Below are 25,134 nucleotides of genomic sequence, written 5' to 3' on the forward strand. Positions count from 1 at the left end.
CTCCCTCCCTCTCTCCCTCTCTCTCTCTCTCTCTCTCTCTCTCCCTCCCTCCCTCTATCTCTCTCCCTCTCTCTCTCTCTCTCCCTCCCTCTATCTCTCTCTCTCTCCCCCTCTCTCTCTCCCCCTCTCTCCCCTGTGTGACTGGGTATCGGACTCTCTAACAGTGGGCAGCAGGCAGACCACCGCTCCAGCCTCTGTCACTGCGGCCGCGGCGGCGGTGGCTGCAGCCGCCGGCACCACCGCGGGGCTGGTGGAACAAGGTAGCGTGGCGGCTCACCCAGGGCATGCCCCCCCCCCCCCCCCCCCCCCCCCTCACTGACCTCTACTACCCCCCACCCCCATCGCTCTCTGGCTCCTCCCCCCTTCCTGCGCATGGGAGCTCAGAGCATGATGGCCGCCCCCATTGCAAGCTACCGTGCATCTCTCATGAACTTCTCAGCAGCATTAGCTCTGTTTCCTACCTGTCGATACAACGATAAATAAAAGGGACACATATTTGTGAGGCTTCTACTAATTTACTTTCAACCCTGCCTGTTTGTGCTGTTGTCTCTCTTTGCAGTAAACGGGTGTTTTGTTTAATACTTGGGTTCCATTTGTTTTTTTCATTTTATGTTGACGCATCATATTTTACCGAAGCCCAGCTACTGCTGTTGTTTTCAGCGTCATCACATCTGTCCCCTCCTGTCCTGTCAGATCCCATAGACTGGCTGCTGCGCCTGTCCCTGCTGCTGCAGCGCCATCGCTGACCCACCCATCACGGAGCATGGCCTCGGCCCAGTCCCTCTCCTCTCCTGTCTCTCTCTCCTGTTTCTTTCATCTCTTTTTCTCCCACTCCACTGCATCACTCCATTCTCTTCCTCATGTCGAGTCATGTTTTCTTCTCAGCACTGTTTTCTCCTCAGGCACCCTCTTCATTTCATCAGCATTCCTCTCATACAGTATCTTTACTTTCCATCGACCTTCTCTTTTCTCTGTCTGACAATGACACTGGAAAGTTCACCCCTGTCACTTAAAGGATGGAACTGCCTGATGGAGCTGTCGGTGAATGCTGCATGGGGCACTGACGTGGTGCATGCGCTGCAACACGAGGGTTGTTGGTGGGGGGGGTTGTGGTGCATGGTTACCACTGTGGAAGATGCAAGGCTGGGCTGGTTCTGCTGGTGACTCACCACAGGCTGAACAAACAGTCCAGCGGTCAAGTTAATGCAGAATAACCAACGCTAAACGCACTTAGCTTCCTGTCTGAGCACGGCGTCAGACCGCGAAAGCAGGCGGCTTCCACCACAGATGATGCTGCAGAGAGCAACCGAACCAACCCCGTCGGTCTGACAGGAGCTCTGGCCCGTTGTAAATGTAAATCTGCAGAGGCGCTCGGCACCGCACGTGTTTCTCGTCTGTATTTTAAGGAGGCCGGAGCGGTGTCCTTGTTTCCGCGGCCTGCTGGGACTCTGCCGCCTTCTTCGTGTCCCTCAGCCTTCACCAGGCCTCAATCAAATATTTATAGTGGGCTGCCTCCCCACATCAGCCTCATCCTGCCTCACTGGAGGCATCACTCTGTATCAGAGCACATTCATGTGCACAAACCCAGTCCTCATCTGCAGTAATAGACCTCACCTTGTCCTCAGGGAGGTGATCAATGCAGCTCAGTGCTGCTGTAGGAGCCGGTCCTCAGTCACTCCTGCCACCTGTGTGGCTCATTTAAAATAGATTCCATCTCCAGAAGCCTTGTGTTAATATCTCCATTCAAAGTTCATGCCCATCCTTGCTTTGCTCTTGCAGTGGTGCATCTTGCCTGTTTTTACTGGGGCTTTAACTCTGGTACTTTTGTTTTTAATCTCTTCCTCCTCTCTCTTCTTGCTTCATGTGTAATTTGTGGCAAGGTAAGGAAGCGCCCTCTGCTGCTTCACCTCCCGTACGAGTTAAGATTCCTTTTGATTTCCAGGTTTCCTGCAGATGTTTCATCTTCATTGTGGAGTTAGAGTCATTTTTAGTTCAGAGGTTTCCACAACTTCCAGTTTCTTCTCACCTTTATTCCTCTTTACCGTTCCTCTCTGCTCTCCTTTCACATCCTCCCTCCTCTGCAAAGCCATCAGAGACTAAGAGTGAACGCGACACTACTCTGACCCCGTTTCTGTTCCTCCGTAACATCCAGCCTTTGAAGGAGAGCGAGGACGCACCGCACAACAATGAAGCATGCACGTTCATGCCGCTCTCACACCCCGCTGAATTATGTAGAGCTTCCTTATCACTTCCTATTACTCCTTCCTCGACTGCTGAATATATGAGAGCCTCGCTTCGAGCTTGATATACTGTAACACCGAGGCAAGCGAATACAAAGGGAACCACTACAGAAGGTGGTGGTTGTGTATTCTACCGCCGCCTCTCCCCTGGATCACTGTCTCACATTTACACTCTCTCAAGTCACATCTTAAGTTCTTCTGTACTTTTTCCTTTAAAGGACTGCGTCACACTTTCAACTTTCCTCCTTTCGACTGCACCTCTGTCGCTGCCCCATGGAAACTGTCAGGAGATTCAGTCTTCTGTCACATTCAGGGTAGCTGGAGCTTGGAGTGTAGTTGGAAGTGGAAGTGAGAAATTCAGAGAGGAGCTATGTCTCATGTTCAGAGAGCGAAGAAAGAGGGGCAGAGAAAAAGAAAGGAGGAAATATCCCCGACTGCCAGAAAAGGCGTTTTATGTAACTCGACTGGCTTCTGATGCGATTGCATCTGATTAGACCTGAAATTGCACTCAGCCCTTAAAAAGTCCCAGGAAGGATTATGTCTAGGGAGCGGGAACGTCAGGAAGCAGCAGTGGAGGCTCGGACTGGCAGCTCACGGACACCGGCATTATTATTTTACCCTGCTGGTGATTCAGTAACTGGACCAGTGTCAGATGTAAAACACTTTTACTTCAGAGCCTGTCAGAAGTTCTTAGATGGACTGGATGAGCCGTTTTGGTACCAAATACACGCCTGCGCCCCCAGGCGTGTTCATGTGTGGTGATTTATTGGTGCTGAGTCTGATTCTGAGTCTGAGCCCAGACAACAGCGTGGCAGTTATTTCAGGGCCCCTGTTTGGTGAACAGACCACCTTGCTCTCCGTGTTTGCACCCGTCTCCTGTTTTACCGTTCTGAGGGATTATGGGTATTAGGCTCATCAGTGGACTGTTTGCAGTATCGTTCCCCCTCCTCCTCTACACCCCCCCCCCTTTACCCTTCATTAGAAAGCAGACTGAAGACTAATCCACTGCTAAGGCCCCACAGACTTCTTTAAGGCAGGGCTTAATGTTTGCGTGGCTGCTGTTAAAGGGGCATTGGCACACGGACCGATGTGAAACAATGAACAATGATATTTTTTATTTCACTGACTTCAGCAATGTCTAAACATCAGCAGCCGAGCTAATAGACAGACTGAATAAATATGGTGATGTTCATCCTTTCTAGTTTGAGCTTCAGTTGCTTAGTTGACCTTATAATTGCATATTTCATTTGATGCTGTAATTGGCTGAAAAGCGTCACTGAATGAAAAGTGTCTGTGGTCCTGAAACCAACTGGTAACTTATCGTTATCATTATTTGTCGGATTTTACACATAGGTTGTATTTAGAGAAGGGAAATAGTGACTCAGACTGTTTTTAACCGTCTGCTCCAGCAGCTAAACAAAAGCCTCGCACGGGCTCAGATGGGTCCAATGCAGCCAAATGTAAGAAACCCAACTTCATCAGAACCTGCTGTTCTGGAAAACAAACGGATCGACACATACGTCAGTCAGTCTGTGTCGTGAACCTGCTGGTTGTTGTAAATGAATGTGCACAGACAGACTTTATCAGTCTCTGAGTGTAAAGTACCCGTTTCCTGCAGATGCTCGTCCTTGCACTGTTTCACTCATTCTTTCTGCCTGTGTTTGTTTTTGCAGCAGCGAAGACCATGCTGAACAAGAAGGCCGACGTGAAGGTAAGGGTCCGACTCCCCCCCCCCCTCGCTCCCGTCTCCCCTGCTTCACTTTCCTCGCTGTCCTTCCTCTCCGCTCGTCTGTTTACTTGCTCCCTCTCACCTCGTTTGTCTTTATTGACTCTGATTTTGTGTCCGTCTTGTGTCACACGTGGTTTGTTAGCAGATTGTGTGTCTGTGTTGTGGCTGCAGCGCATGTGTCATCCTGCACGTCGCTTGCCAGAAAGGACGCTCTATTTTGAATCAGCATTATTCTCTCCACCTCCATTATTCCATGTAACCATCTGTCAGTCCTGCATGTGTCTCCTCTTCGTTTCCTCTCATCCCTTCTCTTCCGTCTCTTCCTCTTCCTTCACTGATTTCATTTCCTGCTCACCCCATCTGGTCTTTAACCCCACATTCCTGCTCATCCCTTTAATGAAGATCTCTCACCATCCCACGCTTGTGCACACGCACATGCGCACGCCCCAGTGACACATCCCACGCACAGCTTCCACTGATGCGCCTGTGTGTGTGTGTGTGTGTGTGTGTGTGTGTGTGTGTGTGTGTGTGTGTGTGTGTGTGTGTGTGTGTGTGTGTGTGTGTGTGTGTGTGCGAGCGCGAGCGACGCAAGCTCGAGTGCGACAAAGCGTGGAACATTGTGTACACGCGCGTTTTCTCCTCGGCATTTTTACATCTGATGCGCTTCAGCTTTGCTCGCGTGCACGTGGACGAGCAGGTGTGTGTTAACGCACGTTCGCTCGTGTGTGTGTGTGTTACACTTGTTTTCTCAGTTTGAAAGGAGAACAAATACGCAAACAGGGGTGTGAGCATGCCTGCACATAACGTGTGCGTAAGCGTGGGCGTGCGCATGTGTGCCTCGCTTATGTGCAGCGTCGTGTGTGTGCGTGTGTGCGTGCGTGCGTGCGTGCGTGTGTGCGTGCGTGCGTGCGTGCGTGCGTGCGTGCGTGCGTGCGTGTGTGTGTGTGTGTGTGTGTGTGTGTGTGTGTGTGTGTGTGTGTGTGTGTGTGTGTGTGTGTGCGCGCCCCCCCTCGGGCGGTTCAGCGGGGAATGTGACTCCGGTTCCAGGAATAGCTGCCAGTCTGGACCCTGGAAACTCAGACGACAGAAATAGACGCTTGCTTCCACTGCAGCCGCTCATCGCCTAGCAACAGGCTCCCCACACACTCGCCCCAAACCGTTTCTAAAGGCATCCTCCTCCTCGCGTCCCGCTCGCCTCTGTCTCTCCGCCTTCCGCTCCACATGTCCTTTTCTTCTCGCAGAGTTTCTGACCTCCTCTCCTCCTGATTAGTGTCGCTGCCTTGGGTTCATTAATGCGTGATGACACCTGACGCTGTTCAGCTGCAGCACCTGCTCTCGCTGGCACTAACTGCACACCAGCGTCGCCCCCCCGCGCTGCCAGCTCCTGCCAATTACAGCCAATCCTTTCAGTGTTGTCATACTCACGCACGCAGCATCAAATCCAAACGGACAAAATGAGACTGATGCGCTGCTACAAAATGATGTATGAAAATTTAAACTAAAACATGCCAACGACGAGCTTCTCAGTGAACCCAGTCACGGTACAGTTTGTTCCCACCCTGGTGTCCACATCTTTTATTAATGTGTGAATGCTACATGCAACAACTCCAGCACTGACTCAGTCATGATTTTAAATTCAAAATGAGAGCGGGGAGGATGCATCAGTATTCTGACAGAATACATGCAGCAGTGGCTTGTTTCGCTCTCGCTTTCTTGTTGCCCCGATGCTCCTAATGCTCCTGACAGATGAACAGCAGGTCAGTTTTGCCATCTGCACAATCCTTGTGATACCATGTCCCGACATGAAGCTCTGCTCCTTTTCATCCGCCTCCTTCTCTGTCTCATCTTTGACTCCTGCTTGGTCCAGGCCCTCAGGACGCATCTCTAATCAAATGTAAAGTGTTGTTTTAGCAGATTTCTGTTCATGCCAGCGCATTCACATGTTTTCATTGGTTACTTTACTCCCTTATGCCTTCTTCAACCACCCACCCATCCATCCATCCACCAATTAACCCATCCATCCAATCGCCTGAGGACAGAAACGCAAGTCCAGCTCCACTGTCCAGTACATGGTGAGCGAGTTATTTCTGCATTCGTCCAGTTGCTCTCTCTCTCTCTCTCTCTCTCTTCACTTTTACACTCCTCCATTGGTTTTATACCTTCCCTTTACTCTACCTTGGTTTCTTGGTGCTGCTAGTAGGAAAGGATGCTGCTGTGCACAAGTGAAACCTTTTATATTAAAGAAACTTAATTAAACATGTGCCACAACACGCACAAAGTCCTGACAAGTAAATGCCAGGTGGAAGTGGCCCGTTGCAAAGTGCACCCTGACAATATTCTGGAAACGTAATGGAGGCAGGATGTTTCACTTCCACCCCAGCTTCTCCAGGGAGGCTGCTCCAGATCTGTCAGGGATTCACTTTTTTTAGAAAGGAGCTGTTGCTTGTACTTGTGGTTTTCATACCAAACTCAGGAGATGATGTTCAAACATGAGTGAAAGCACTGGGACCATGAGGAGAGTACATTTTCTATTTCTGTGACCTTCCTCCTTCATTCTGAGGCTTTTTCCCACACGTTCTTTCTCCTCCGCTTCCTCTTCCTCCTTTGATCGGCCTGAACTGCTCTCGTTGCCAGTTGTTCCCACTTTTTCCTTGTTGGTCATTGAACGGTGATAATGATGACGCTGGACAGTCTCACCGTGTTTCTGATGCGCTGTTTTACCACAGTCCTGCGTTCCCTGCGGGTTTGGACCTCGTCCTCTGCTCAGAACTCCTGAAAGCTGTTTTCTCGTCACAGATGCAAATGCTACGACCCTGAGTTGATGCTGCAAACGAGCTGTGACGGCATCGCTTCAGCTGATCGTTACTGTTGAGGGACGCGAGTGATGGCTGACGCGGCCTTTAGCCAGTGGGGGTTCACTGTTTGAGACGGGTGTGAGTGGATTCACTGCATGCGATTGTGTAAAATGTCTACGTCAGCTTTATGTGTCTGTGTCTTATGTTACGTCTGGTCGCTTCTCTCCTCTCCTCTTTTTTTCTCTCTCTAATGATTTCAGGTTTGTGGGTTTGTGGTAAACCTTCACCCTCGTGATCACACACCTTGCGTGACTTCCTTTCCGTGCCCGGCAGCATCACAGCACAACACAACACAAACACCACTGGACTGTAGTGAAAGTCAGTTGAAAAGCTCTCACCTCATTTAGCCCATGAGGGATTAATGGGGCGTTCAGGGACCTGTGGTCTCTCCTGACCTCTATCACCAGCTAGTGAGAAGAAACCGTGTTACATGATTTATATAATGGAGGCAAATGATTTTTTTTTGAGTCACTCATTTTGATGAGTCACTTCACGCCCAGGACTCTGCTTCATTTAGCACCTTCGTGTTAATAATTTCCAAACCAGATTATAAATAGTGCAGCGCGGATCCAGTGCTAACATTACGATAGCACAGGCCGTGTGTTTGATGTGCGTCCTTCAAAGCAGCGTTTAATGCCGGCGTTTAAAGGTGAGTCGCTGTGATGTTGAATCCAAAGCAGTGGAAGTCAGCGGTGACGTCACAGGTCACAGCTCCACGCGCCCCCTCATGTCACCGCTCACATTTACAAACCACACTTGTGAATGAATGCTCCAGGTAGCGGCTCCTCGGCTGCTGCGTCCTGCCACCTACTGGACGCTCCACACTCAGGTGTGAACCCACAGCGCCGAGCACTGGGCCCAGATCCCAGGGTTAGTGGGTCAGAGAGGGAACACAGTCACACACATGCATGGACACACACGCAAACGCATACACACACACACACACACACACACACACACACACACACACGCTCCCACTTTTGTTAACACTTGTTCTTGTGTCTCCTTCCTTTCCTGCACAGCCCCAGACAAACAGCACCAAAAACAGCATAGTCACCAGCCCCAAAGGAAACATCCCTTCACCTGCTCTGGTATTTACCTCTGAACCCCCGTCACGTCCGTGCGTGCGTGCGTGTGTGTGTGCGCGCGCGTGTGCCCATGTGCGTGCGTGCACGTGTGTGTCTGTCTGTGTGTGTGTGTGTGTGTGTGTGTGTGTGTGTGTGTGTGTGTGTGTGTGTGTGTGTGTGTGTGTGTGTGTGTGTCTGTGTCTGTGTCTGTGTCTGTGTCTGTGTGCGTCGGTCCCACCGCCCATCTGTCCCTCAGCACCTCCACCTTCCACCAGCTTCCTCTTCCATGGCCTCTGTCTGGGTCTCCTCTCTGTTCGTGTTGTTGGCTGTTGTGTGTGGAGCCCTATGAAGCTCTGACTCCAGCAGGTGGTGTCAAGGAACAAGGTGGGGATGCTGCGTGCTCGGAGTCACATCGTCGGGTCAGTGTCTCTGTCAGGGGAAGTTTCCCCAACGTGAGCAGACGGCCGGTGCCCGCTGTGCTGTCAGTGTGATCCACTCCCTCCGTGCTGTTAATGCCCCCGTGGAGAAGCACTTCAACATTTCCTTCTTATGTTCATTAGGTTTCTGTGAAATTAGCTGTAATGAAAAGCCCAGTGCTGCCGGCCTTCTGGCACAGAGTCACAAACTCATTTATTAGAGGGGATTTGTTCGTATTTCCATGGTTGAGGACAGTCCAGAAGCAGGAGCAGTTCTTTTCCTCAGCGTCAGGCTTCAGGGGAGATTTCCAAGTTATTTACGCTCATTGAGCACTTTTCTTCTTAATCTGTGTGGACACGGTGCATGACAGGCGTAACTAGACTGAACACTAACGTCGCAACTTAGTTGAAACTACTTGATGTCAGCTTCAGTCACGTATATTAGTGCACAGACGTGTTGGGGTGTTTCCTGCCCGTGTCTCATTACAGACCTTGTTATCGTGTCATTGGACTAAACCAGCTTCTGCCTCTATGGAGCCGTGTTTTATGAAGTCTCAGGCTGTAGTTGAGGGTGTATTTAGAGGTTGACCTCCGTAGAAGCCAGGTTCTGTGTAGTTTCAGCTTCTGAGCTGAATCCATTTCTTCTAAATGTGCAGTGTTTTCTGTGCCATCAGCTGCAAACACAAAGAATCACTATTGACTTCACCATATTTAACAGAAGGCGGTGTTACTGTCACTAAGTAGTGTTTGCATGAGCCACAACTACTCTTTACACTATTGTTTATTCCATTGTAACCAGGATCAGCACTAGCATTAGCAGAGGAGCGTGTTTTAGCTCATTTGATGTACGTCTTGGCTGCAGGTTGTTTCTAACCCACCGGTCAGTGTTAGTGGTATTTTGGGCATCACGTGCTCATGGTGTGTTATTAGTGGTAGACGATGACAACCAGTTGCTTTGAGATGTTAAAATAGTCAAACTACTGGCGTAGACACTGTGGGTGTATTTGTGTGATGCCCACAGTCCTTCGGGTGTTTGAGTGGATACTGGCTTTGCGTCACCGCACTCAGCACAAGTGCAGACATACTTTCAGAAGCGTTCGATGGGACCTTTCTGTTGAGAATGTGCACGGGGGTGTGGGCACAACCGTGGAACAAGAGGCTCGTTCTGAACCTCGAGGGGAATCGTGAGTGGGAGGGCAGCTCTGGTCTCGCTGTTGCCAGGGACTGGAGCTACTTACTGTACCATTTAGCCGTTTTGCTACATTAACTCCTTCATTACAAGTTGCCACCGGTGTCTGTTGCCCCGGACGACAGTTGCCTTGACAACATCACCATCATCACCAGGGAGATGGCTGATTATTGGTCATCACAGACGTGTCACTTCCTGGAGTGCAACAAACAATAATAAGCGGTGGTTGGTCTAATCCACTTCTTCTTAGAAAACCGAGAAAATACTGTTACCTCTGTATTTATATTTGTCGCTATTCTGATTCAACAGCAGTCGGTGGATGCTGTTTATTTAGCCACCAGACACCAAATAACTGCAGTCAGAATTGCAGCGAGTGGCAAATTGCTGTTTGATTGCAGTCTCTCAGTGTGAGATGTCAGTAAACGCCTGCTCCGTGACTTGCTGCTGATGGCGTGGAGCAGTGGCCTCTTTCATTCCAGCTCAACCAGGGCGTCCATGACACCTGAGGCTGCTGCTGTACGTAGAAGTAGAGCTGCTCACATGCAGGACGTGGCCGCAGCTTTGAACGATGCTGACGCCCGCTTCCACACAGAGCGGCCCGTTTCCACCTCCACCTCTGCTGCTTCTGCCTCACGAGGCCCCGAGTCCGAGCGCGTTTCACACGAGCCGGCTGACGTCTCCCTTCGTTTGTTTGTCCTTTTCATTGTACAACTCTCCTGGTGCTGACGTGTGCATGGGCCGGCGGTCGGGGTTGTGCTTGCACAGCGGGGGGGGGGGGGGTTCAGCAGGATGCCGGCTGAAAAATGCAACAGTTCTGAGTGCAGCTCCGTGTCGCCGCTGCCCGCGGGCTGTGAGCGCGTGTGGCAGATGTGCACGAGGCAGAACCTTCACCTTGAGCTCCGGCGCCGCCCCTGTTTTGTCGTGTGCGTGCGTGTTGCTCAGAAAGCAGAACTGACTCCAAATTACAGTTTTCAGCTCGTCCGCCCACTCTGTCGCCTCGGAGGATTCTTCCCTTTCTCCTCTGTCAACCCTAACATTCACACGGCTCTCCTTCCTGTACTTTGTGCCCTTTTTACACTTTTACTTGTCCATTTCCGTCGACTTTTATGTCAAATTTTTTTCTCTTTCTTTCTCACTCTCTCTCTTTCTCTCCCCTTTTTCTGGTTTATTCCATCTCTCTCCATCTCTCTTCTTCCTTTTCCTCCTCCAGGAGCCTCAGACAACCGTCATCCATAACCCAGTGGACGGGACGAAGGTATACACCACTCCCCAGTCCCGACCAGCCCTTCATCCCTCTTTCTCATTTTTCTCCTCTTCCTCATCTTCTCCTGCCCTTTGATCCATCTTTTTATCATGCATCTGTGTGAGCGCACTGTGGCAGGCTTTTACCGAGGCGTGTGTGCATAAATCTGTGTGTGTTGCTGGAGATTTAATTCCTCAGAGACGTGTACCAGAAAGGAGGCTTTTTACAAACTGACATTTTAATCTATCAGAGATGGAAATGTTAATTTATGTCAGTGCACGTTTTCCACAGCCGTGGTGAAAAAGCCTGAGTTGAGCTGAGCTGTAGTAAAATTAATCGTAGTAACTGCAGAGCTCTTGAGTTTCCAATTAGCTTCGACTAAACAATGTAAGAAATGATCATTGATTGATTTGTGGTCAACAGTAATTACTACGTGAATGTGCTGCAAATAGAAATTACAGCGCACGGAAACTAATTGACAGCAGGAAAATTAGCCTAATAAGCACAGAGTCACTTTGTTATAAAGACAGATGGTGTCGACAGTTTTGTCAGAGCTGAAGATGAATTTACAGAAACATTTGACTGTGAGGAGAAAAACTCAAGTAAATCATACAAACTGCTTTGAGTTGCGGCTTTTTCCTGTTTGTGCAAACTTGTATCATATAATGCACAGAGCTCTGATGTGGTGAAGTTACTGCACCTCCTGTTACGGTTCTGCCCTCCTACTAAAGCTGCTGCAGCTACTGTACTGTGTTTATGTGCATGAACCTGCATGACGTTGCAGTTGGATCCCCTCCTCGTAGTCATGAGCAAGCAGTGACTTCACCTCTGTGTGTTTGCTGTAATTGTTTCTGCTCTGAGTTGTGATCTTTGGTTCAAAGATCTTGGTTTCGCTTCGCACCAGTTTAACTTTTGCATTAGAGACTATGAAGAACAATATAAATTCACATGCGGCTTCGTTATATTTGATCTGTCTGCTTTATCCAATCAACCACCGTTTGATTGCTCTCTGAAGCTCGATAGCAGGATCAGCTGAAAATGATTAGCATCATATTTTTGTCTGTGCTACTTTGTGAATCCCGTCTTTATTGTAACGTGTCAGGATGAAACAAAAGTTCCAGACAATATCACAGATTCAGACCAAAATAATCAGCTGTAGGTGTGATCACACAGTTGAGGGTATTTTTATTTAAGCACACACACTTTTTGTCTTCACTCTGTCCTCCTCTTCCTCAGTTGATCTTTAAGAAGCCATGAAACCTTTTGTGCTTCTCTTCCTTTGTGCTTGTGATGCTGCACCGACACGTGTGGACTTCTAATGAGGTCACAGAGTCTCTGTTCTCCTCTATGTGCAGGGGAATTTAGACCTATTTATTCTGCTAATTGAAATCAGAAGCCGACTTCTCCTCTGGCGAAAGTGTGTGAAGAGATGCAGACAGGCAGGTGCCTGATAGATTATATGTTGGTGGCAGCTATTGCAGTAGCATGAGGATGGATTCTGCCAGCTCGCGTTGGTGGAACAGACCGAACATCTCATCGAGTTTCTCAGAGTCTCAACGAGAATCTGCAGCTCCCTGCGAAGGCAAGACGTCCATACGTTCATATACATGTAGAAGACGCACACGCTGGATGTAGCAGACATTAGGAAGGAGCAAGGTCAGCGTGGAGGTGCTGGTTCTAGGCCGATGGGTTTGGTGGCGCGGTCTGACTGGGCTCTGGGTTGATCCACGTTTGGTTCTGTACCAACGTTACGTGATGATAGGGTTTGGCTCCCTGCTGGCCTGTGTCCTGACTCTGTCAGTCAAACATTTATCACTCTGTGTCTTCAGCATCATTGTACCCGCGCTGCTTTGCACATGCCCAGTCTGACCCTCTGTCTCTGTCAACTCTGCAGGAGTCCTCCGACAGCAGCAACACCACCGTGGAGGATGAAGATGTGAAAGGTGAGACAGCAAGTCTGCGAATGACAATCCACAAAACGTCGGGGAAATTGGGGAGCATCACGTGACATTTCTGCTGCGTTGATGCTGTTGCTCAGAGTTTCTCCCACACGAGCACAAAGTCTGTTAGAATCCAAAATGACACTGTGGCTTTTTCACCTCTCGACAGATGCACACTCGATTTCAATTTAGCCCCTTTTTAAATTTCAAACGCTTTCTGATGAATCTCTAAAGTAGTTTTCACATTTTGATCTCAGGCAGTGAAATCACAAGTGGATCAGTTCTCATCTCAGGCTAATTGAAGCATCTCATGCTGAGCTCAGACCGAGCAAATAAAGAGCACTCGCTGAATCTGGTTCAGGCTTCCGCCCAAAGGGAACCGCTACTGCCCCAAACCTGCCCATCACAACTAATAGTGACTCTCATCTTACTTTACTAGAAATGCATCACACAAGGAACTGAAGTGAGAATCAACACTTTGTTTCCTCAGCCTTGAGCAATAAATCTGTTCCTCTGTTGTTTTCTGAACAACCTGCTGAACAATTCCAGTTTTTTGTGTCATAAATATAATTAGAGGTAAAACAAGTATTTTCTTAAACATCAGAGAAGTGGTCGGATGCTCAGCCATTAGCGTGATTGTCTTTAATCTGTGCTCGTTAAGTGTTGGACTCTAATCGCGGCTTTTGACTGTCTCAGCTCTTACCTTTCTGTTCGGCAGTAGAAGCTGTCTTTGTTGCCAGCGCCGTAATTGTTGCCCCTTAATGTCTCTCGTTCTGACAGTTCTTTCATTCCTAAAAGCTCAGAAATTACAGTTAAACATTCTAACAACCCAAAGGGAGACGGAGGAGCCCTCACAGAGCCATGCAGCCTGACAGCGGCTTGGAGATTATTAGACAGCAGGGATGGAAATGCAGCGCCTCAAAGACTCTCTTGTGTCTTGCTTTGCTTTATAGTTTAGGATAATTGTGTTTTTGTGGTTTCTGCCCTGCTTGACCTGATGACACCGCTGTGGTTTGGCTGAGAATCACACCCGTGAAATACCAGCAGGCCTGTGTGTGTGTGTGTGTGTGTGTGTGTGTGTGTGTGTGTGTGTGTGTGTGTGTGTGTGTGTGTGTGTGTGTGTGTGTGTGTGTGTGTGTGTGTGTGCGCGCTGCTCCATACACAGTAGATCCAACGTACTGCAGCTTGTTCTTAATCTACTAATGTACCTGCACGACCACCCCTGTTCTCCAGATTCGAGCTGAGCACAATGCGTCTAATTCGGGTCGTGGATGTGTCGACCCGGTGCCTGGCTTAAAACAGAGCGTCCACATCCTCCCCCTCGTCCTCCTCCTCCCTATTGAGGCTTTGCTGCTATGTCACAAATTCCCTAGCAACCAGCCATCATGCTGAACCCCCCCAGTGCTAGTAATATTCAGTAGTACTGAGGTAGAAGTATTCTGTCTGCTAGTACTATGCTGGTATTACAGTCCGTTCTGGTTTCAAACAGTGGTGTGGTGTCTCTCGGTGGAGGGAACAGAAGTTTTATCTGTGTGATCAGAACCGTTTTTAGCTGCAGCTTGTCGGGACTCGGCCTCTGCTCCACAGCACCGGAGAAACATCTGACCTTTGGCTTTATTAGACGCGTTAGCGGCGAGCTAATAGAGACGGTGACATGTTGAGTGGATAATTCAGCCGTTCAGGAGGAGGATGCCTTGTGCTGCACAGCTCTCTGCCGGCAGGTGAGACTGAAGGAACACTCACTAGCTGTGAAATGCTTTAATGAGTATTTATCCAGTGTTGTAGCTGGAAAATCTATAATTGAATGTCATCTGAGCAAAGAGCCTCGCTCCATTTGTTGCTTATTAAAACCTACCCTTGATTGAAGCGGTGCATTACATCACCTGAAGCTCACCTGGCTCCACTGTACCTCAGCTCTGTGAACACAGTGTCGCTTTTTCGAGGGGTCCGGTTTGGGGCCCCACCCCTCACCCCTGCGGCGGGGGCGGGGGGGTCGGGGGGGGCAAGGGCACCTTGGGAGGCGGGGGTCGGGCTGAAAGAGGAGGTGTCTAATTTTAACCCTGGTGGCAGCGAACGCAGCAGAGGGTCCAGAAGCGTTAGCGCTCTGCTAGCGCCACCCGTGGATCCAGTTCGTGTCGCACAGACGTTTCGAGGCTCCTGAGACGCGAGCGGGTAGAGACAGTCGCAGGATCAGTGCCGGGGGAGAACTACAAGAGCCAGGTGAGTGTGGCAGGAAGTGGCCCCGCGCTGCTCGGAGCTGATTTAGTGCCGCTGGGCTGTGGAGGCTCGGCTCGGGTCGGGTCAGCGGGTGCCTGACAGCTGCTGTAACCCAACGCGAGCGCTGGCTTTTGGAGCATCTCAACACATATGTGCTCCATTAGTCTCAGCACTTTTATAGTGGAGAATTAGTTGTTGTTGTGGGTCATTAATTCAAATGTTTTTTTGAACTGACTATTTTCGCAATAGTTAGAAATGAGTTGCTATGGCTGAAGTTTTTTTTCTTGGACATAATAGCTTGACTTTTCTTGATGAAAGCTTTGATTGTTTAAGTTCTGGTCTTGAGGTTTCTTCTGATTGAGCCTTCGTTGCCAGAGAATCTCCACTCACTGTGTCTCGTGCCGTTTTCTTGCCTGTTTGTCAATGAGTGCTTGTCTTTTCTTCCCCTCTGTGCTGATTAAGGCAGTAATGAGCAGCATCCAACTCTCTCTCGTTATCTTGGCCATCGCCGCTGTCACCATCCTTCCTCGGCTCGCTGGCACGAGTCCCATTAAAATCTCACTAATGTCTCACATGCAGCAGCAGCCAGAGTTGTAAATCCTGCTGAAATTAAGCCATTAAGTGAAAGAACTAGTTATTTTAATTAGACCAGTTAACAGAACACTGTGATCTCAGGCGTCCTACTGGTCTTCATCTGTCTGTGCTTACATTCGTTTTTTAAACCATTCTCTGTGTATAAGTGTGTTTTCATGTTATCAGTTTGCCTAAGGCTCAGCATTACACATAAAACATAGCATAAACATCAGACCAAAAATCTGGTTGTTAAGAAATGTAGCGGCTGTGTAGTGTTACACCTCCACCATCACGTCGTCCTCCTGATCCACCCAGTGTTTACAATGTGTCTTTGTCGCCCTCCGGTGGACAGAAGCTGAATGACAGATACTGCGGCTCAGCGTCTTAACCTTTGCTCTAATGATCCAGGCACTGAATCGTATGTTCTCTCTAAGCGTGCTGTGTTCCTCCTTTGCCCCCTTTTAAACCCAGCTGCCGCAAAGTTCGCTGACCTGCTGGGCTCAGTGCGTAGGGGCTCAGGGCCCGCGTCCGACGGGGAGGGGAGATCCAGCACTTCGCCTCCCGCCGCCCACTCGGCCCCCTCACCTCCACACACCCCCGTTGTCCCCATGCAGAGTAAGTAGAAAGGAGCAGCGTGCAGCCGGCGAGGAAGAGTAGCTGTTAGATTGGCATCTCCCCCTTCCTGTGTCCCTGCACCAGGACGATGCATGAGGCAGACTCAGGCCTTTCAGGATGCTCTCTGTCTCCACTTCCCCCAACTTTAGTTCCTTTTAATTGTCTGACTTCACTATTTCTATTGTCAAAAATCTATCTGGTCTGTGCAGCCAAAGTTGGTTGCAGATTGCATTTTCTCACAATCACAACAAACGAGGAGTCTCGTCATTTATTTTTAGTCGGTCCCAAACTCAGCTTGCTGTAAATACTTCATGCTGCACCAAATAATTAATCCTCTGCTAAAAATAGTCCCAAACAAATGCACTATTGTTGTTTTAAAACCCGCAGGTCCCACAGCAGAAGCTATTTACTGCTCATCTATATTAAGATTTAAAGAAGCCTGTGACTCTGTAAACGCACACGTATCAGATAGCTTTGATTATTTCTCTTCTTGTTTCCATTGTGACTCTTTCACCGTCTGTTCCTGTGCGTCCCTCCATCACTCATCCATTCATCCATTCATCCGTCCATCCGTCCGTCCGCCTCTCAGTGTCTCGGCTCACAGACCTGGTGAGCAGCGTTCGCAAGGTGCCTGCGACTGCGGCGCCCGAGAGTGAGGCTGCACCGGTGCCCAGCGCCAAGCCCGTCCCTCCACCTGCACACACCGCCCCCCCCGCCTCCCCCTCACCCCCCCTCCAGCCCCTCCCTGTCCTCCTCCCAGAGTGAGTACCGGGCCCGACCCACCGGGCCTGAGCATGGCAGCCGGGTCCGACTGCAGGCCTGTGTGTGTGTGTGTGTGTGTGTGTGTGTGTGCAGGCTGCACAGGGTTGTGGTGTTTGAGGGGTAGATGTGTTTTAACCGATGTTCTGTTCAGGCTTGTGACACAGAGAAGCTGAAACATTGCTATAGTTTTCACAAATAACAGTGAGTGGTGAGTCTGGACTGTGTCGACTGGGGACAGACGGGCGCTTGTGTTGCTGCTCTCATGAACTAACGCTCTCCAGCCTCGCTGCCGTCATGAACCTGTGATTGACTCCGGCATCTGTCGTCTGCAGCGCGCAAACAGGAGATCATCAAGATCACGGAGCAGCTGATCGAGGCCATCAACAACGGAGACTTTGAGGCCTACGCGTGAGTCGGTTGTTGCTTGTTGTTGGTGCTTTGTGTCGACGCTCAGATGCGACTTCAGCGTCTCAGTTTGTTATCGTTTCTTTCCTCTCCAGGAAGATCTGCGACCCTGGGCTGACTTCCTTTGAGCCCGAGGCGCTGGGAAACCTGGTCGAGGGGATGGACTTCCACAGATTCTACTTTGAGAACCGTAAGGTTGATTCTAGCAGACGTAGTAGCTCCTTTCTTTGCTCCTTCTCTCCGCTGACGCCACCCTCGCTCGTCCTTTCAGTTTTGGCTAAGAACAGCAAGCCCATCCACACCACCATCCTCAACCCCCACGTGCACCTCATCGGCGAGGACGCCGCCTGCATCGCCTACATCCGCCTCACCCAGTTTGTGGACGGGCAGGGCCGGCCGCGCTCCAGCCAGTCGGAGGAGACGCGCGTCTGGTACCGCAGAGACAGCAAGTGGCAGAACATCCACTTCCACTGCTCAGGCGCCCCAGCTGCACCGCTGCAGTGAGGTACGGGCAGCGTTCACAGCCCACCAGGACGAGGGAGGCGAGGAGCATCTGGAGGCGAAGGCCGGCAGACATGCGCATTAATGTCTTTTTGTCCCCCACTGACGTCAGGAGTGCTCTGCTGGAGAGAAAGGAGCAGGAGGAAGAGGAGGAGGAGGAGGAAGGGATGAGAGAACAGGTCCAGTGTCAGTCCTCGCCGTCCATCAGCCGACCTCCCCCCACCGGACGCCCGCCTCAAGTCCCAGCATGCATCTGTGCTTCTCCTTGCCACCAACAGACAGCCTCATCACACCCTTCACCTCCGTCCAGCTTCCTCTTCTTCCCTCCAGGACACTGGGTGATGGTTGGTGGGTGGGGGCTCAGTGCTCGGTGTGATTCCTTCTTCCTGTGGTCTCTTCCCCACTATTTTTGTGACACCAACCTTTTTGTCCTCCTGTGAATCTACACTTGTGTGACATAAACACTGCACTGGAAATACAGTATGTAAAGTTTTAAGTAAAATCTATTATTATTATCATTACTATATTAATATTATTATTACACATTTGCAATTGTATATGTAATTTGTATAATTTGAATTTATCGATGCCAGTGGTTTCTAGAGTTGAAGGGAATCGTTTCATTTGTTTTTCTCTAACTTTTTAAGGAAGCATGTTTTTCCCTTATTAACAGTGGCTGTTTTTTATTGTGGCTATTAAGTGAACATTGATATTGGCCGTTTTTGTAATTTGCTTCTCGTATGTTAGATATGATACTGCGCCCAAACCCACAATGGTTTGTTCATTTTAGGTTCTCTGTTTTTCTATTGTTATTTTCTGATTCAATGCTTTTGTTTTTTGGAAGGGGAGAGTTTGAGTGTGTGTGTGTGTGTGTGTGTGTGTGTGTGTGTGTGTGTGTGTGTGTGTGTGTGTGTGTGTGTGTGTGTGTGTGTGTGTGTTGAGAGCAAGGGTTTGCTGAGCTCAGTGTCTTCCTACGTCACAGCGTCACAGGTGTAACGTCAATTAGCTTTTCGTTCCCGCACCCAGAAAACTAAAGATGCACATGAGGAACTTTATCTTATTAGAACATGATAACTAATGTTAGAATGACATCTTTTTGCTAAGATAAACAAAACAAACCTATTGGGTTTAACATGAAACGTTACTGTCCCTTATCTAAGTGAAAGCTGGTGTCTGTCTAGTTAATTACTGAATTGAACCCATTTGTTTCTGCTACTATACTGTACATACAAGCTAGACTGCAATTAATTGATTTATTGTAAATGTTCCTTTTCATTAATACCCATGTTTATTAATTACTATAGGTTTGATTTGAATTTATCCAAATCCAAAGACTAAGGAAACAATAATTCTTATATGAAAGTTAAATGCTAGAATTTTTAAACTGCTTATATAAAGTTTGAAGTATTTTTAGTTATTTCCAGCTGGTCACTATCACTGTTGATGAATTGACTAACTGCTGCAGAGCTACAATATGTTAAGACCTATTTTGAACCGCTGTTATTTGGCCCCGTAGTTCCCACACAGACACAACTTTGAGCATCATTGATTGACTTTAGAATTCAGTCCCTCCAGGGTTTCGTCGGCTTTGCAGAGATTCTTGTGGCCTGAAGTGCCTGATTCTTCCTGTGTGCTTTTCTTTGTCCGTCAATGATTTTGTTGCACGCACATAATTAGGGCCCACGTGGCACAGCATCAGGGGTCTGCGCTACATGAGTAACGTCTGAGGACATCCCACCTCTCTCTGTGAGTTGTAGTCAGTTTCACCATAGTTTTCTGTTCTCGTCACAACAGAACCTGTTATTTATTTAAAAGTAAACATTAGCAAGTGCTCATCAGCGGTTCTGGTGCCATACGTGTGAGGCGTTCAGGGACCGTACAGAATGTGGGTCAAATTTACAGAACGTTTTGTACTGATTACGCAAACTTGTACTTGTGAATCTAGAGGGATGACTTGAAATTAACTCATTTGACAACTCTCTCAGATTCCTGAAGGGACTGAAGGGGAGCACAGCTTGGACGGCCGTGGCCCCACATCTGCTTTCCTCACAGTGACGGCTCCTGGAGCCTCAGTGAGCAGGAGTCCAGCTTTGGGCCCTGGTGCCAGTGGGAGCCTTATTTTCTGGCAGGACGCTAACGGTGCTTGGGGAGAGAGGGGGAGACGCGCTGTTGGAGGCTGCTGCTGTTGCTAGGCAACTGCTGGAAACCCCATTTTCCTAAAAGTTGAGATACAGTATTTTTAACTCCATAACATCTTGGTGCTGTCTGGAACACGACAGCGAGGCCTTTATTTTTCAACAAAATGACAAACCAAAAAAAAGTGAGCACAGATTAAATATTCCCAGAGGACGTGGGACCTTTTCTCACGTCCAGACCCAGAAACAAGCACAGAAACGAGGTGCTACTTCCCAATAAGAAGCACAGACTCTTGTATACGTGTGAGGCTTGATTAGAACTTGTCTGTTGGGTCGGTTTGTCACTGAAGTCCTGCCTTGCGTCCGTGTCTGTGTCTGTGGGTGAGTGCTGTGAGCGATGAAGGCTTTATTTGACAGGACATATCAGTCCCCGCCTTCAGCCCTCAGCTTCTCCTTCTTATGATTGAACCTGCTTCTCGTGCTTTTCTTCTCTTGTGCTCTCTGACTTGCGTTACAGTGAAGTGTTGTCGAGCTTTTCGTGGTACAAACAGGATTGTTGGGACAGACTTCACCCTTTCACTTAGCTCTACTGTTCTTTGCCCGTCCACCGTCGGCTGCCTTCATTTGTCTCGCGCCTGTTGGTCAGACCAAGATACCGCATAAGAGAGCGACAGTTGCTTTGGTGAATAGTCCTCAGGTTTCTATTTATTTGAAATATTTATTTATTTATTCTAGAGATGTTGATTTGTGCTTTCTTCTTTTTACATTTTGTTGTACAGCTGTTTGCAGCTTTTTAAAGGGATAGTACACCCATTTGCCTGTTGCATGTCTTTTTCTTTTACGACCAACGTGGTGTCAAATACTTTTTTTTCTGCTGCAATTTTTTATGCAAACTTAGATTAGCATTGTTTTCAAATCTCATAATGCAGGATTGTATTTTACGTGAACTATCTCTCTAAAAGCCTTTTGGCCTTTTTGTTGAAGGTGAGGTTTTCAAATAAAGGTTTTCTTTTTACAGTTAAACTGGGTCATTGTATTGTACTACTCGTGTCTGACCATGTTGTAAACCTCAAAGGTCACCTGAAGGCGTCCATGTGTGATTGTGCTTATTACAAAATGACCCCCTCCAAAAATGAAGACATAGCAGCATGTACAGTACAAAGTTGTTGTTCTTCTGTTCTTAGTGTGTTTATTAGGTTTGAAACCAGTAGAGTAAGATTCACATTTAAAACCAGGGATTACTCAGTATTACACCACTGAAGCCAACCATTTTCTTTGCATGACAGACACCAGGACTCTTCTTTCTTGTGTTTTCCTTTTCTTTGGTTTCTCATTTTCTACTGAATGCTGATAAACTCCACCTTTCTCTGTTTTCACTGCCTTTTAAGTGGTTATAGCTATTTTCGTCTCAGGACGATGATGAACAGGATGATTATATTAATGACTGTGGCCCTAAGAATGACTATGGGGATGTTGACAGTGATGATGATGATGATGATGTGATGAAGGTTATGTTGCATGCTTTCCTATGGGTCTGTGTTGTCAGTGCACAGCGTCTCTTCCCTGAGCCTGCAGGTCACTGAGGACCATCAGAGTCTCCATCCAGTGACTGAGCTGCACTGACGACATGGACTCGGCTTCTCGTTGTAGGGTCCCTCCCTCTGTTTCAGACTCACTCATCTCTCTGCACTTGGCTCTTCCTAGTTTCCCTTTGTCTCTTTTTGTCACTTTGGGTTTCTTCTGTATAATAATATGAATCTTCTTCAGATTATTGCTCTGTTCTCTTATGTGCTACACGTGTTTCTCTAACTTCAACGAACTGTGTTAAGGTGTTATCAATAAAATAAGAGTTTAAATAGAAACGTTCACCTTTTTCTGTGTTCACTGACATAAATCTGCAGCACGGTTTGGATTAATATTGAAGAAATCAACACGGTAGTTCATTGTATTTAGTTTAGAATATTTATTCACCACAAAGAAATGAACAGAACATAAAATTTACAGTAAATTACATCTGCCACAAACTAGAAATTTACTGCAGGAACCAACAGGAGCTTATCGTTTATAGATTATCATGAATGAGAAAGTCACAGCAATTGTTCAACCATAAACCTTTCATAATAAAAATCAGACTCGGTAGTATTTATGTATCGTATTTGCATTTTTAAGTAACTACAGCAGGACAATGAGTGAGTGAATTGATCCATTACAGAAGATGACTCTGTTACTCACTAAATACCCTTTCAGACATGAAGCAGTATATGTTTGTATGAGTATGTGTACATACCTTAACACTATTATTGGTATTAGTATTAATCTCCAAAGTAAACCACAGTACATCAGTTTAATTATGAATGTGTTAGCCTAAGGTAATTCATGGCTTACTTATTTTGCACCAATTGTTTACTTAACAGATTTGCTTGGTTTCAGCAGCTGGTTGCACCCCTTACCCCCCCTCCCGCACACACACACACCAAAGCAGAAACTTAACCTGTCCACCAACACAGCAACATCACACACATTTAGGATTAGCTAGCATTAAATAAACCATAAAGCAGGAAGAGTATATATATTTCTTATATACTCCTCTTATTAAAGCAAAGCTGTCCATCACAATATGGCATTCAGCCTAATACATGCTGCTTGTTGAACTGCTGGACAGAACAAAAAAAAAACTTGAAGCACCAACAACAGTCAGCTACTGTATGTCTTTATCTAAACTGTTTTTAAAGAACAGATGAAAATACTCAAAACTAATAACACAAGAATTAAAAACATGTAACTAAATTTTTAATGAGACAATAACAGTCTGAAGAACAATGAAAAATGAAAGAATTCAAAAGCAAACTAATTATTAATGATCACCTAAACTACGGTGATTATGTCCCTGTGTAAAAATAAAAACATTAGGGGAAACGTGACGTTTTAAAAATAAAAGACATTAATGCAACAAGTGTCGACCTGTTCACCTCTCACTCTGTTGACATCGACTCCCTGTGGTCAAAAACAAAGACCCATAAAACAAGTTTGATTCTAAAAACAGATGATGAGAAGCTGCAAACAGTCATCTTGCTTATAACTTACTTCCCAGAGAGTAAAATTTGAGTTAGACAGATTTTGATTTTAGTGGTTTTGGCATTGGGCGGCACGCTGGTGCGGTGGGTAGCACTGTCGCCTCACAGCAAGAAGTTTCTGGGTTTGATTCCCGGAGGCGGCCCTGGTGCCTTTCTGTGTGGAGTTTGCACGTTCTCCCCGTGTTTGTGAGGGTTCTCTCCGGGTTCTCCGGCTTCCTCCCACATCCCATCCCAAAGATGTGCATTAGGTTGATTGGCTTCTCTCCATTGCCCGTAGGTGTGAGTGTGTGAGTGAGTGAATGGTTGTCTGTCTATGTGTTGCCCTGTGATGGTCTGGCGACCCGTCCAGGGTGTACCCTGCCTCTCGCCCGTAGCCATACGGGCGAGAGGATAGGCTCCAGCACCCCGTGACCCCGCACTAGGGAGTAAGCGGTTAAGAAGATGGATGGATGGATGGATGGTTTTGGCATCAGCAGCTTCTCCAATATAGAAATATGGGAAGAGTTTCTCAGTGAAAGTGTCTCTGTGAGTGTAGATGTGAGTCATGTCTTCATGGTCATAGAAGGACACCTCCCCCCTGTTATAGTCCAGCTGGACTCTGATCCTCTGGAGACTCTTCTTCACTGTCACAGTTTTACCACAACCATTAGTGTATTTACCATCACGATGAAATAAACACCAGATTCCATATTTAGGTGAAGCTAAATGTTCTCCTTTCCTCTCAACTGATTCTTTAGCCAAACCCACAATCCAGTCAGGATGATCTCCCACCTCCACCTCCCAGCTGTGTTTCCCTGAGCTGAAGCCCTCAGAGCCCAGAACATCAGGACACTCAGTGAATCTCTCTGGATTATCAGGAAGCTGCTGGTCTGTGTTTCCACGTCTCACACTGGTCAGATCATCAGACAGATGGAGTTCTCCATGTGCAGTATTTGGGTCCAGAATGACGGGCCTGAAGTGGACCTTGTCCTTCATCTTGTCCCAGACTCTGAAGGACAGGTTGCCCAGGTGTTTGGCCACATCTATCAATGCTCCTGAGAGCAGCTGTGGATCTGACACTGAGCTCTGGGCTCTGGCTCTGGTCTGAGTGGCTTTATAACTGCTGAGGAACGGCACGTGGTCTTTGTGCAGCTCTTCTTCAACAGCACAGATACTGTCTGACAGAGAGGAGATGTGCTCCTCAATCCTCTTCATCTCTCTGCTCATAGTCTTCCTCTTCTGCTCCTCTTCCTCCCTCAGAGCTGCCAGTCTGGACTCCTCTTCCTCTTCCAGGAAGTGGTGGAGCTGCTTGAACTCTGCTCTGATCTGCTTCTCTGTGGACGACAGCTGCTTCTTGGAGTGTTGGATCATTTCATTGTAGCTTTGCTCCACTTGTTTGTATTTGCTCCTCTTGTCCTGTAGAGACTTTAAGTCAGATTTCAGCTGCTCCTTCAGGTCACTGGCTGCTTGTTCTACAGGAACCACCTGGTGACTGTGGTGCAGAGAAAAGTCACAGACAGGACACACAGCTCTGTCTTCATCCTTACAGAACCAATAAGGGACGTCTGGATGTTTATCACACACAACCTCCTCCTTTTTGTCTTCTTTTTCCTGTTCTCCTTCAGGTGAATCACTATTTTTTCTTCCAGCAAACGAGTCAGCCAGTTCTTTGAGAGAAAGGTTAATAGTTGGGTTATCCTCCAAAGATCTTCTTTTACAGATGGGACAGTTCTTGTTTCCAGCTTGTTCCCAGAATTGTGTCAGGCAGCTTGAACAGAAGCTGTGGCTGCAGCTCAGAGACACAGGATCTCTGAACGTCTCTGAACAAACATTACAGCTCAGGAAACTTTCAACAAGAGAAATCTTCTCAGCCATTTGTGCTGATAGGGTTTAAAGTTGAAAAATGCAAAGACTCACCAAACACTAATTCTTTTTCTGTATAATATCCTGAATGTCTGTTCTTCGATAGAGACTTGTTGTCTCAGCTCCTACAAAACAAGTAAAATCTTCGCTTTCGTTTACTGCTGTTATGAGCAGAAAACCTTTTGAAATGAAACTGCTGTTTTCTTCTGTTCCACCAGATGGTGCTGGTTTTACTAAATACTACAGTAGATGTATACGAGAACAAACCTGAAGTCGTGAAGATATTGATCAGATATTACTTTTCTCTTTCACCTCTTTTAGAAGTTTCTAA

The 25,134-nt window shown here is 47.7% G+C and overlaps 2 protein-coding genes across 2 annotated transcripts in view; one reads left to right on the forward strand and one right to left on the reverse strand.

Moving 5' to 3' along the window:
• Positions 1-20,686, forward strand: part of camk2b1 (calcium/calmodulin-dependent protein kinase (CaM kinase) II beta 1) — a 44,532-nt gene extending 23,846 nt beyond the window's left edge. Inside the window, 12 exon segments of the mRNA XM_055511779.1 lie at positions 165-260; positions 3,917-3,951; positions 7,847-7,915; positions 10,707-10,751; positions 12,634-12,682; positions 15,941-16,084; positions 16,674-16,792; positions 16,794-16,845; positions 17,179-17,254; positions 17,347-17,441; positions 17,523-17,756; positions 17,865-20,686. Of these exon segments, the coding sequence (XP_055367754.1) occupies positions 165-260; positions 3,917-3,951; positions 7,847-7,915; positions 10,707-10,751; positions 12,634-12,682; positions 15,941-16,084; positions 16,674-16,792; positions 16,794-16,845; positions 17,179-17,254; positions 17,347-17,441; positions 17,523-17,755 (1,013 nt within the window). The 3' untranslated portion in view covers position 17,756; positions 17,865-20,686.
• A 2,734-nt stretch (positions 20,687-23,420) lies between these two features.
• LOC114862966 (nuclear factor 7, brain-like) lies at positions 23,421-24,952 on the reverse strand (the record flags this gene model as incomplete). Its single annotated transcript, XM_029163751.3, has 1 exon — positions 23,421-24,952. A coding segment is annotated over exon 1 (1,395 nt), but the record flags the coding sequence as incomplete, so codon positions are not given.
• Positions 24,953-25,134: the final 182 nt, after the last annotated feature.

This window comes from Betta splendens, chromosome 9, assembly GCF_900634795.4.
Source record: "Betta splendens chromosome 9, fBetSpl5.4, whole genome shotgun sequence".
In the NCBI taxonomy this organism is placed as follows: domain Eukaryota; kingdom Metazoa; phylum Chordata; class Actinopteri; order Anabantiformes; family Osphronemidae; genus Betta; species Betta splendens.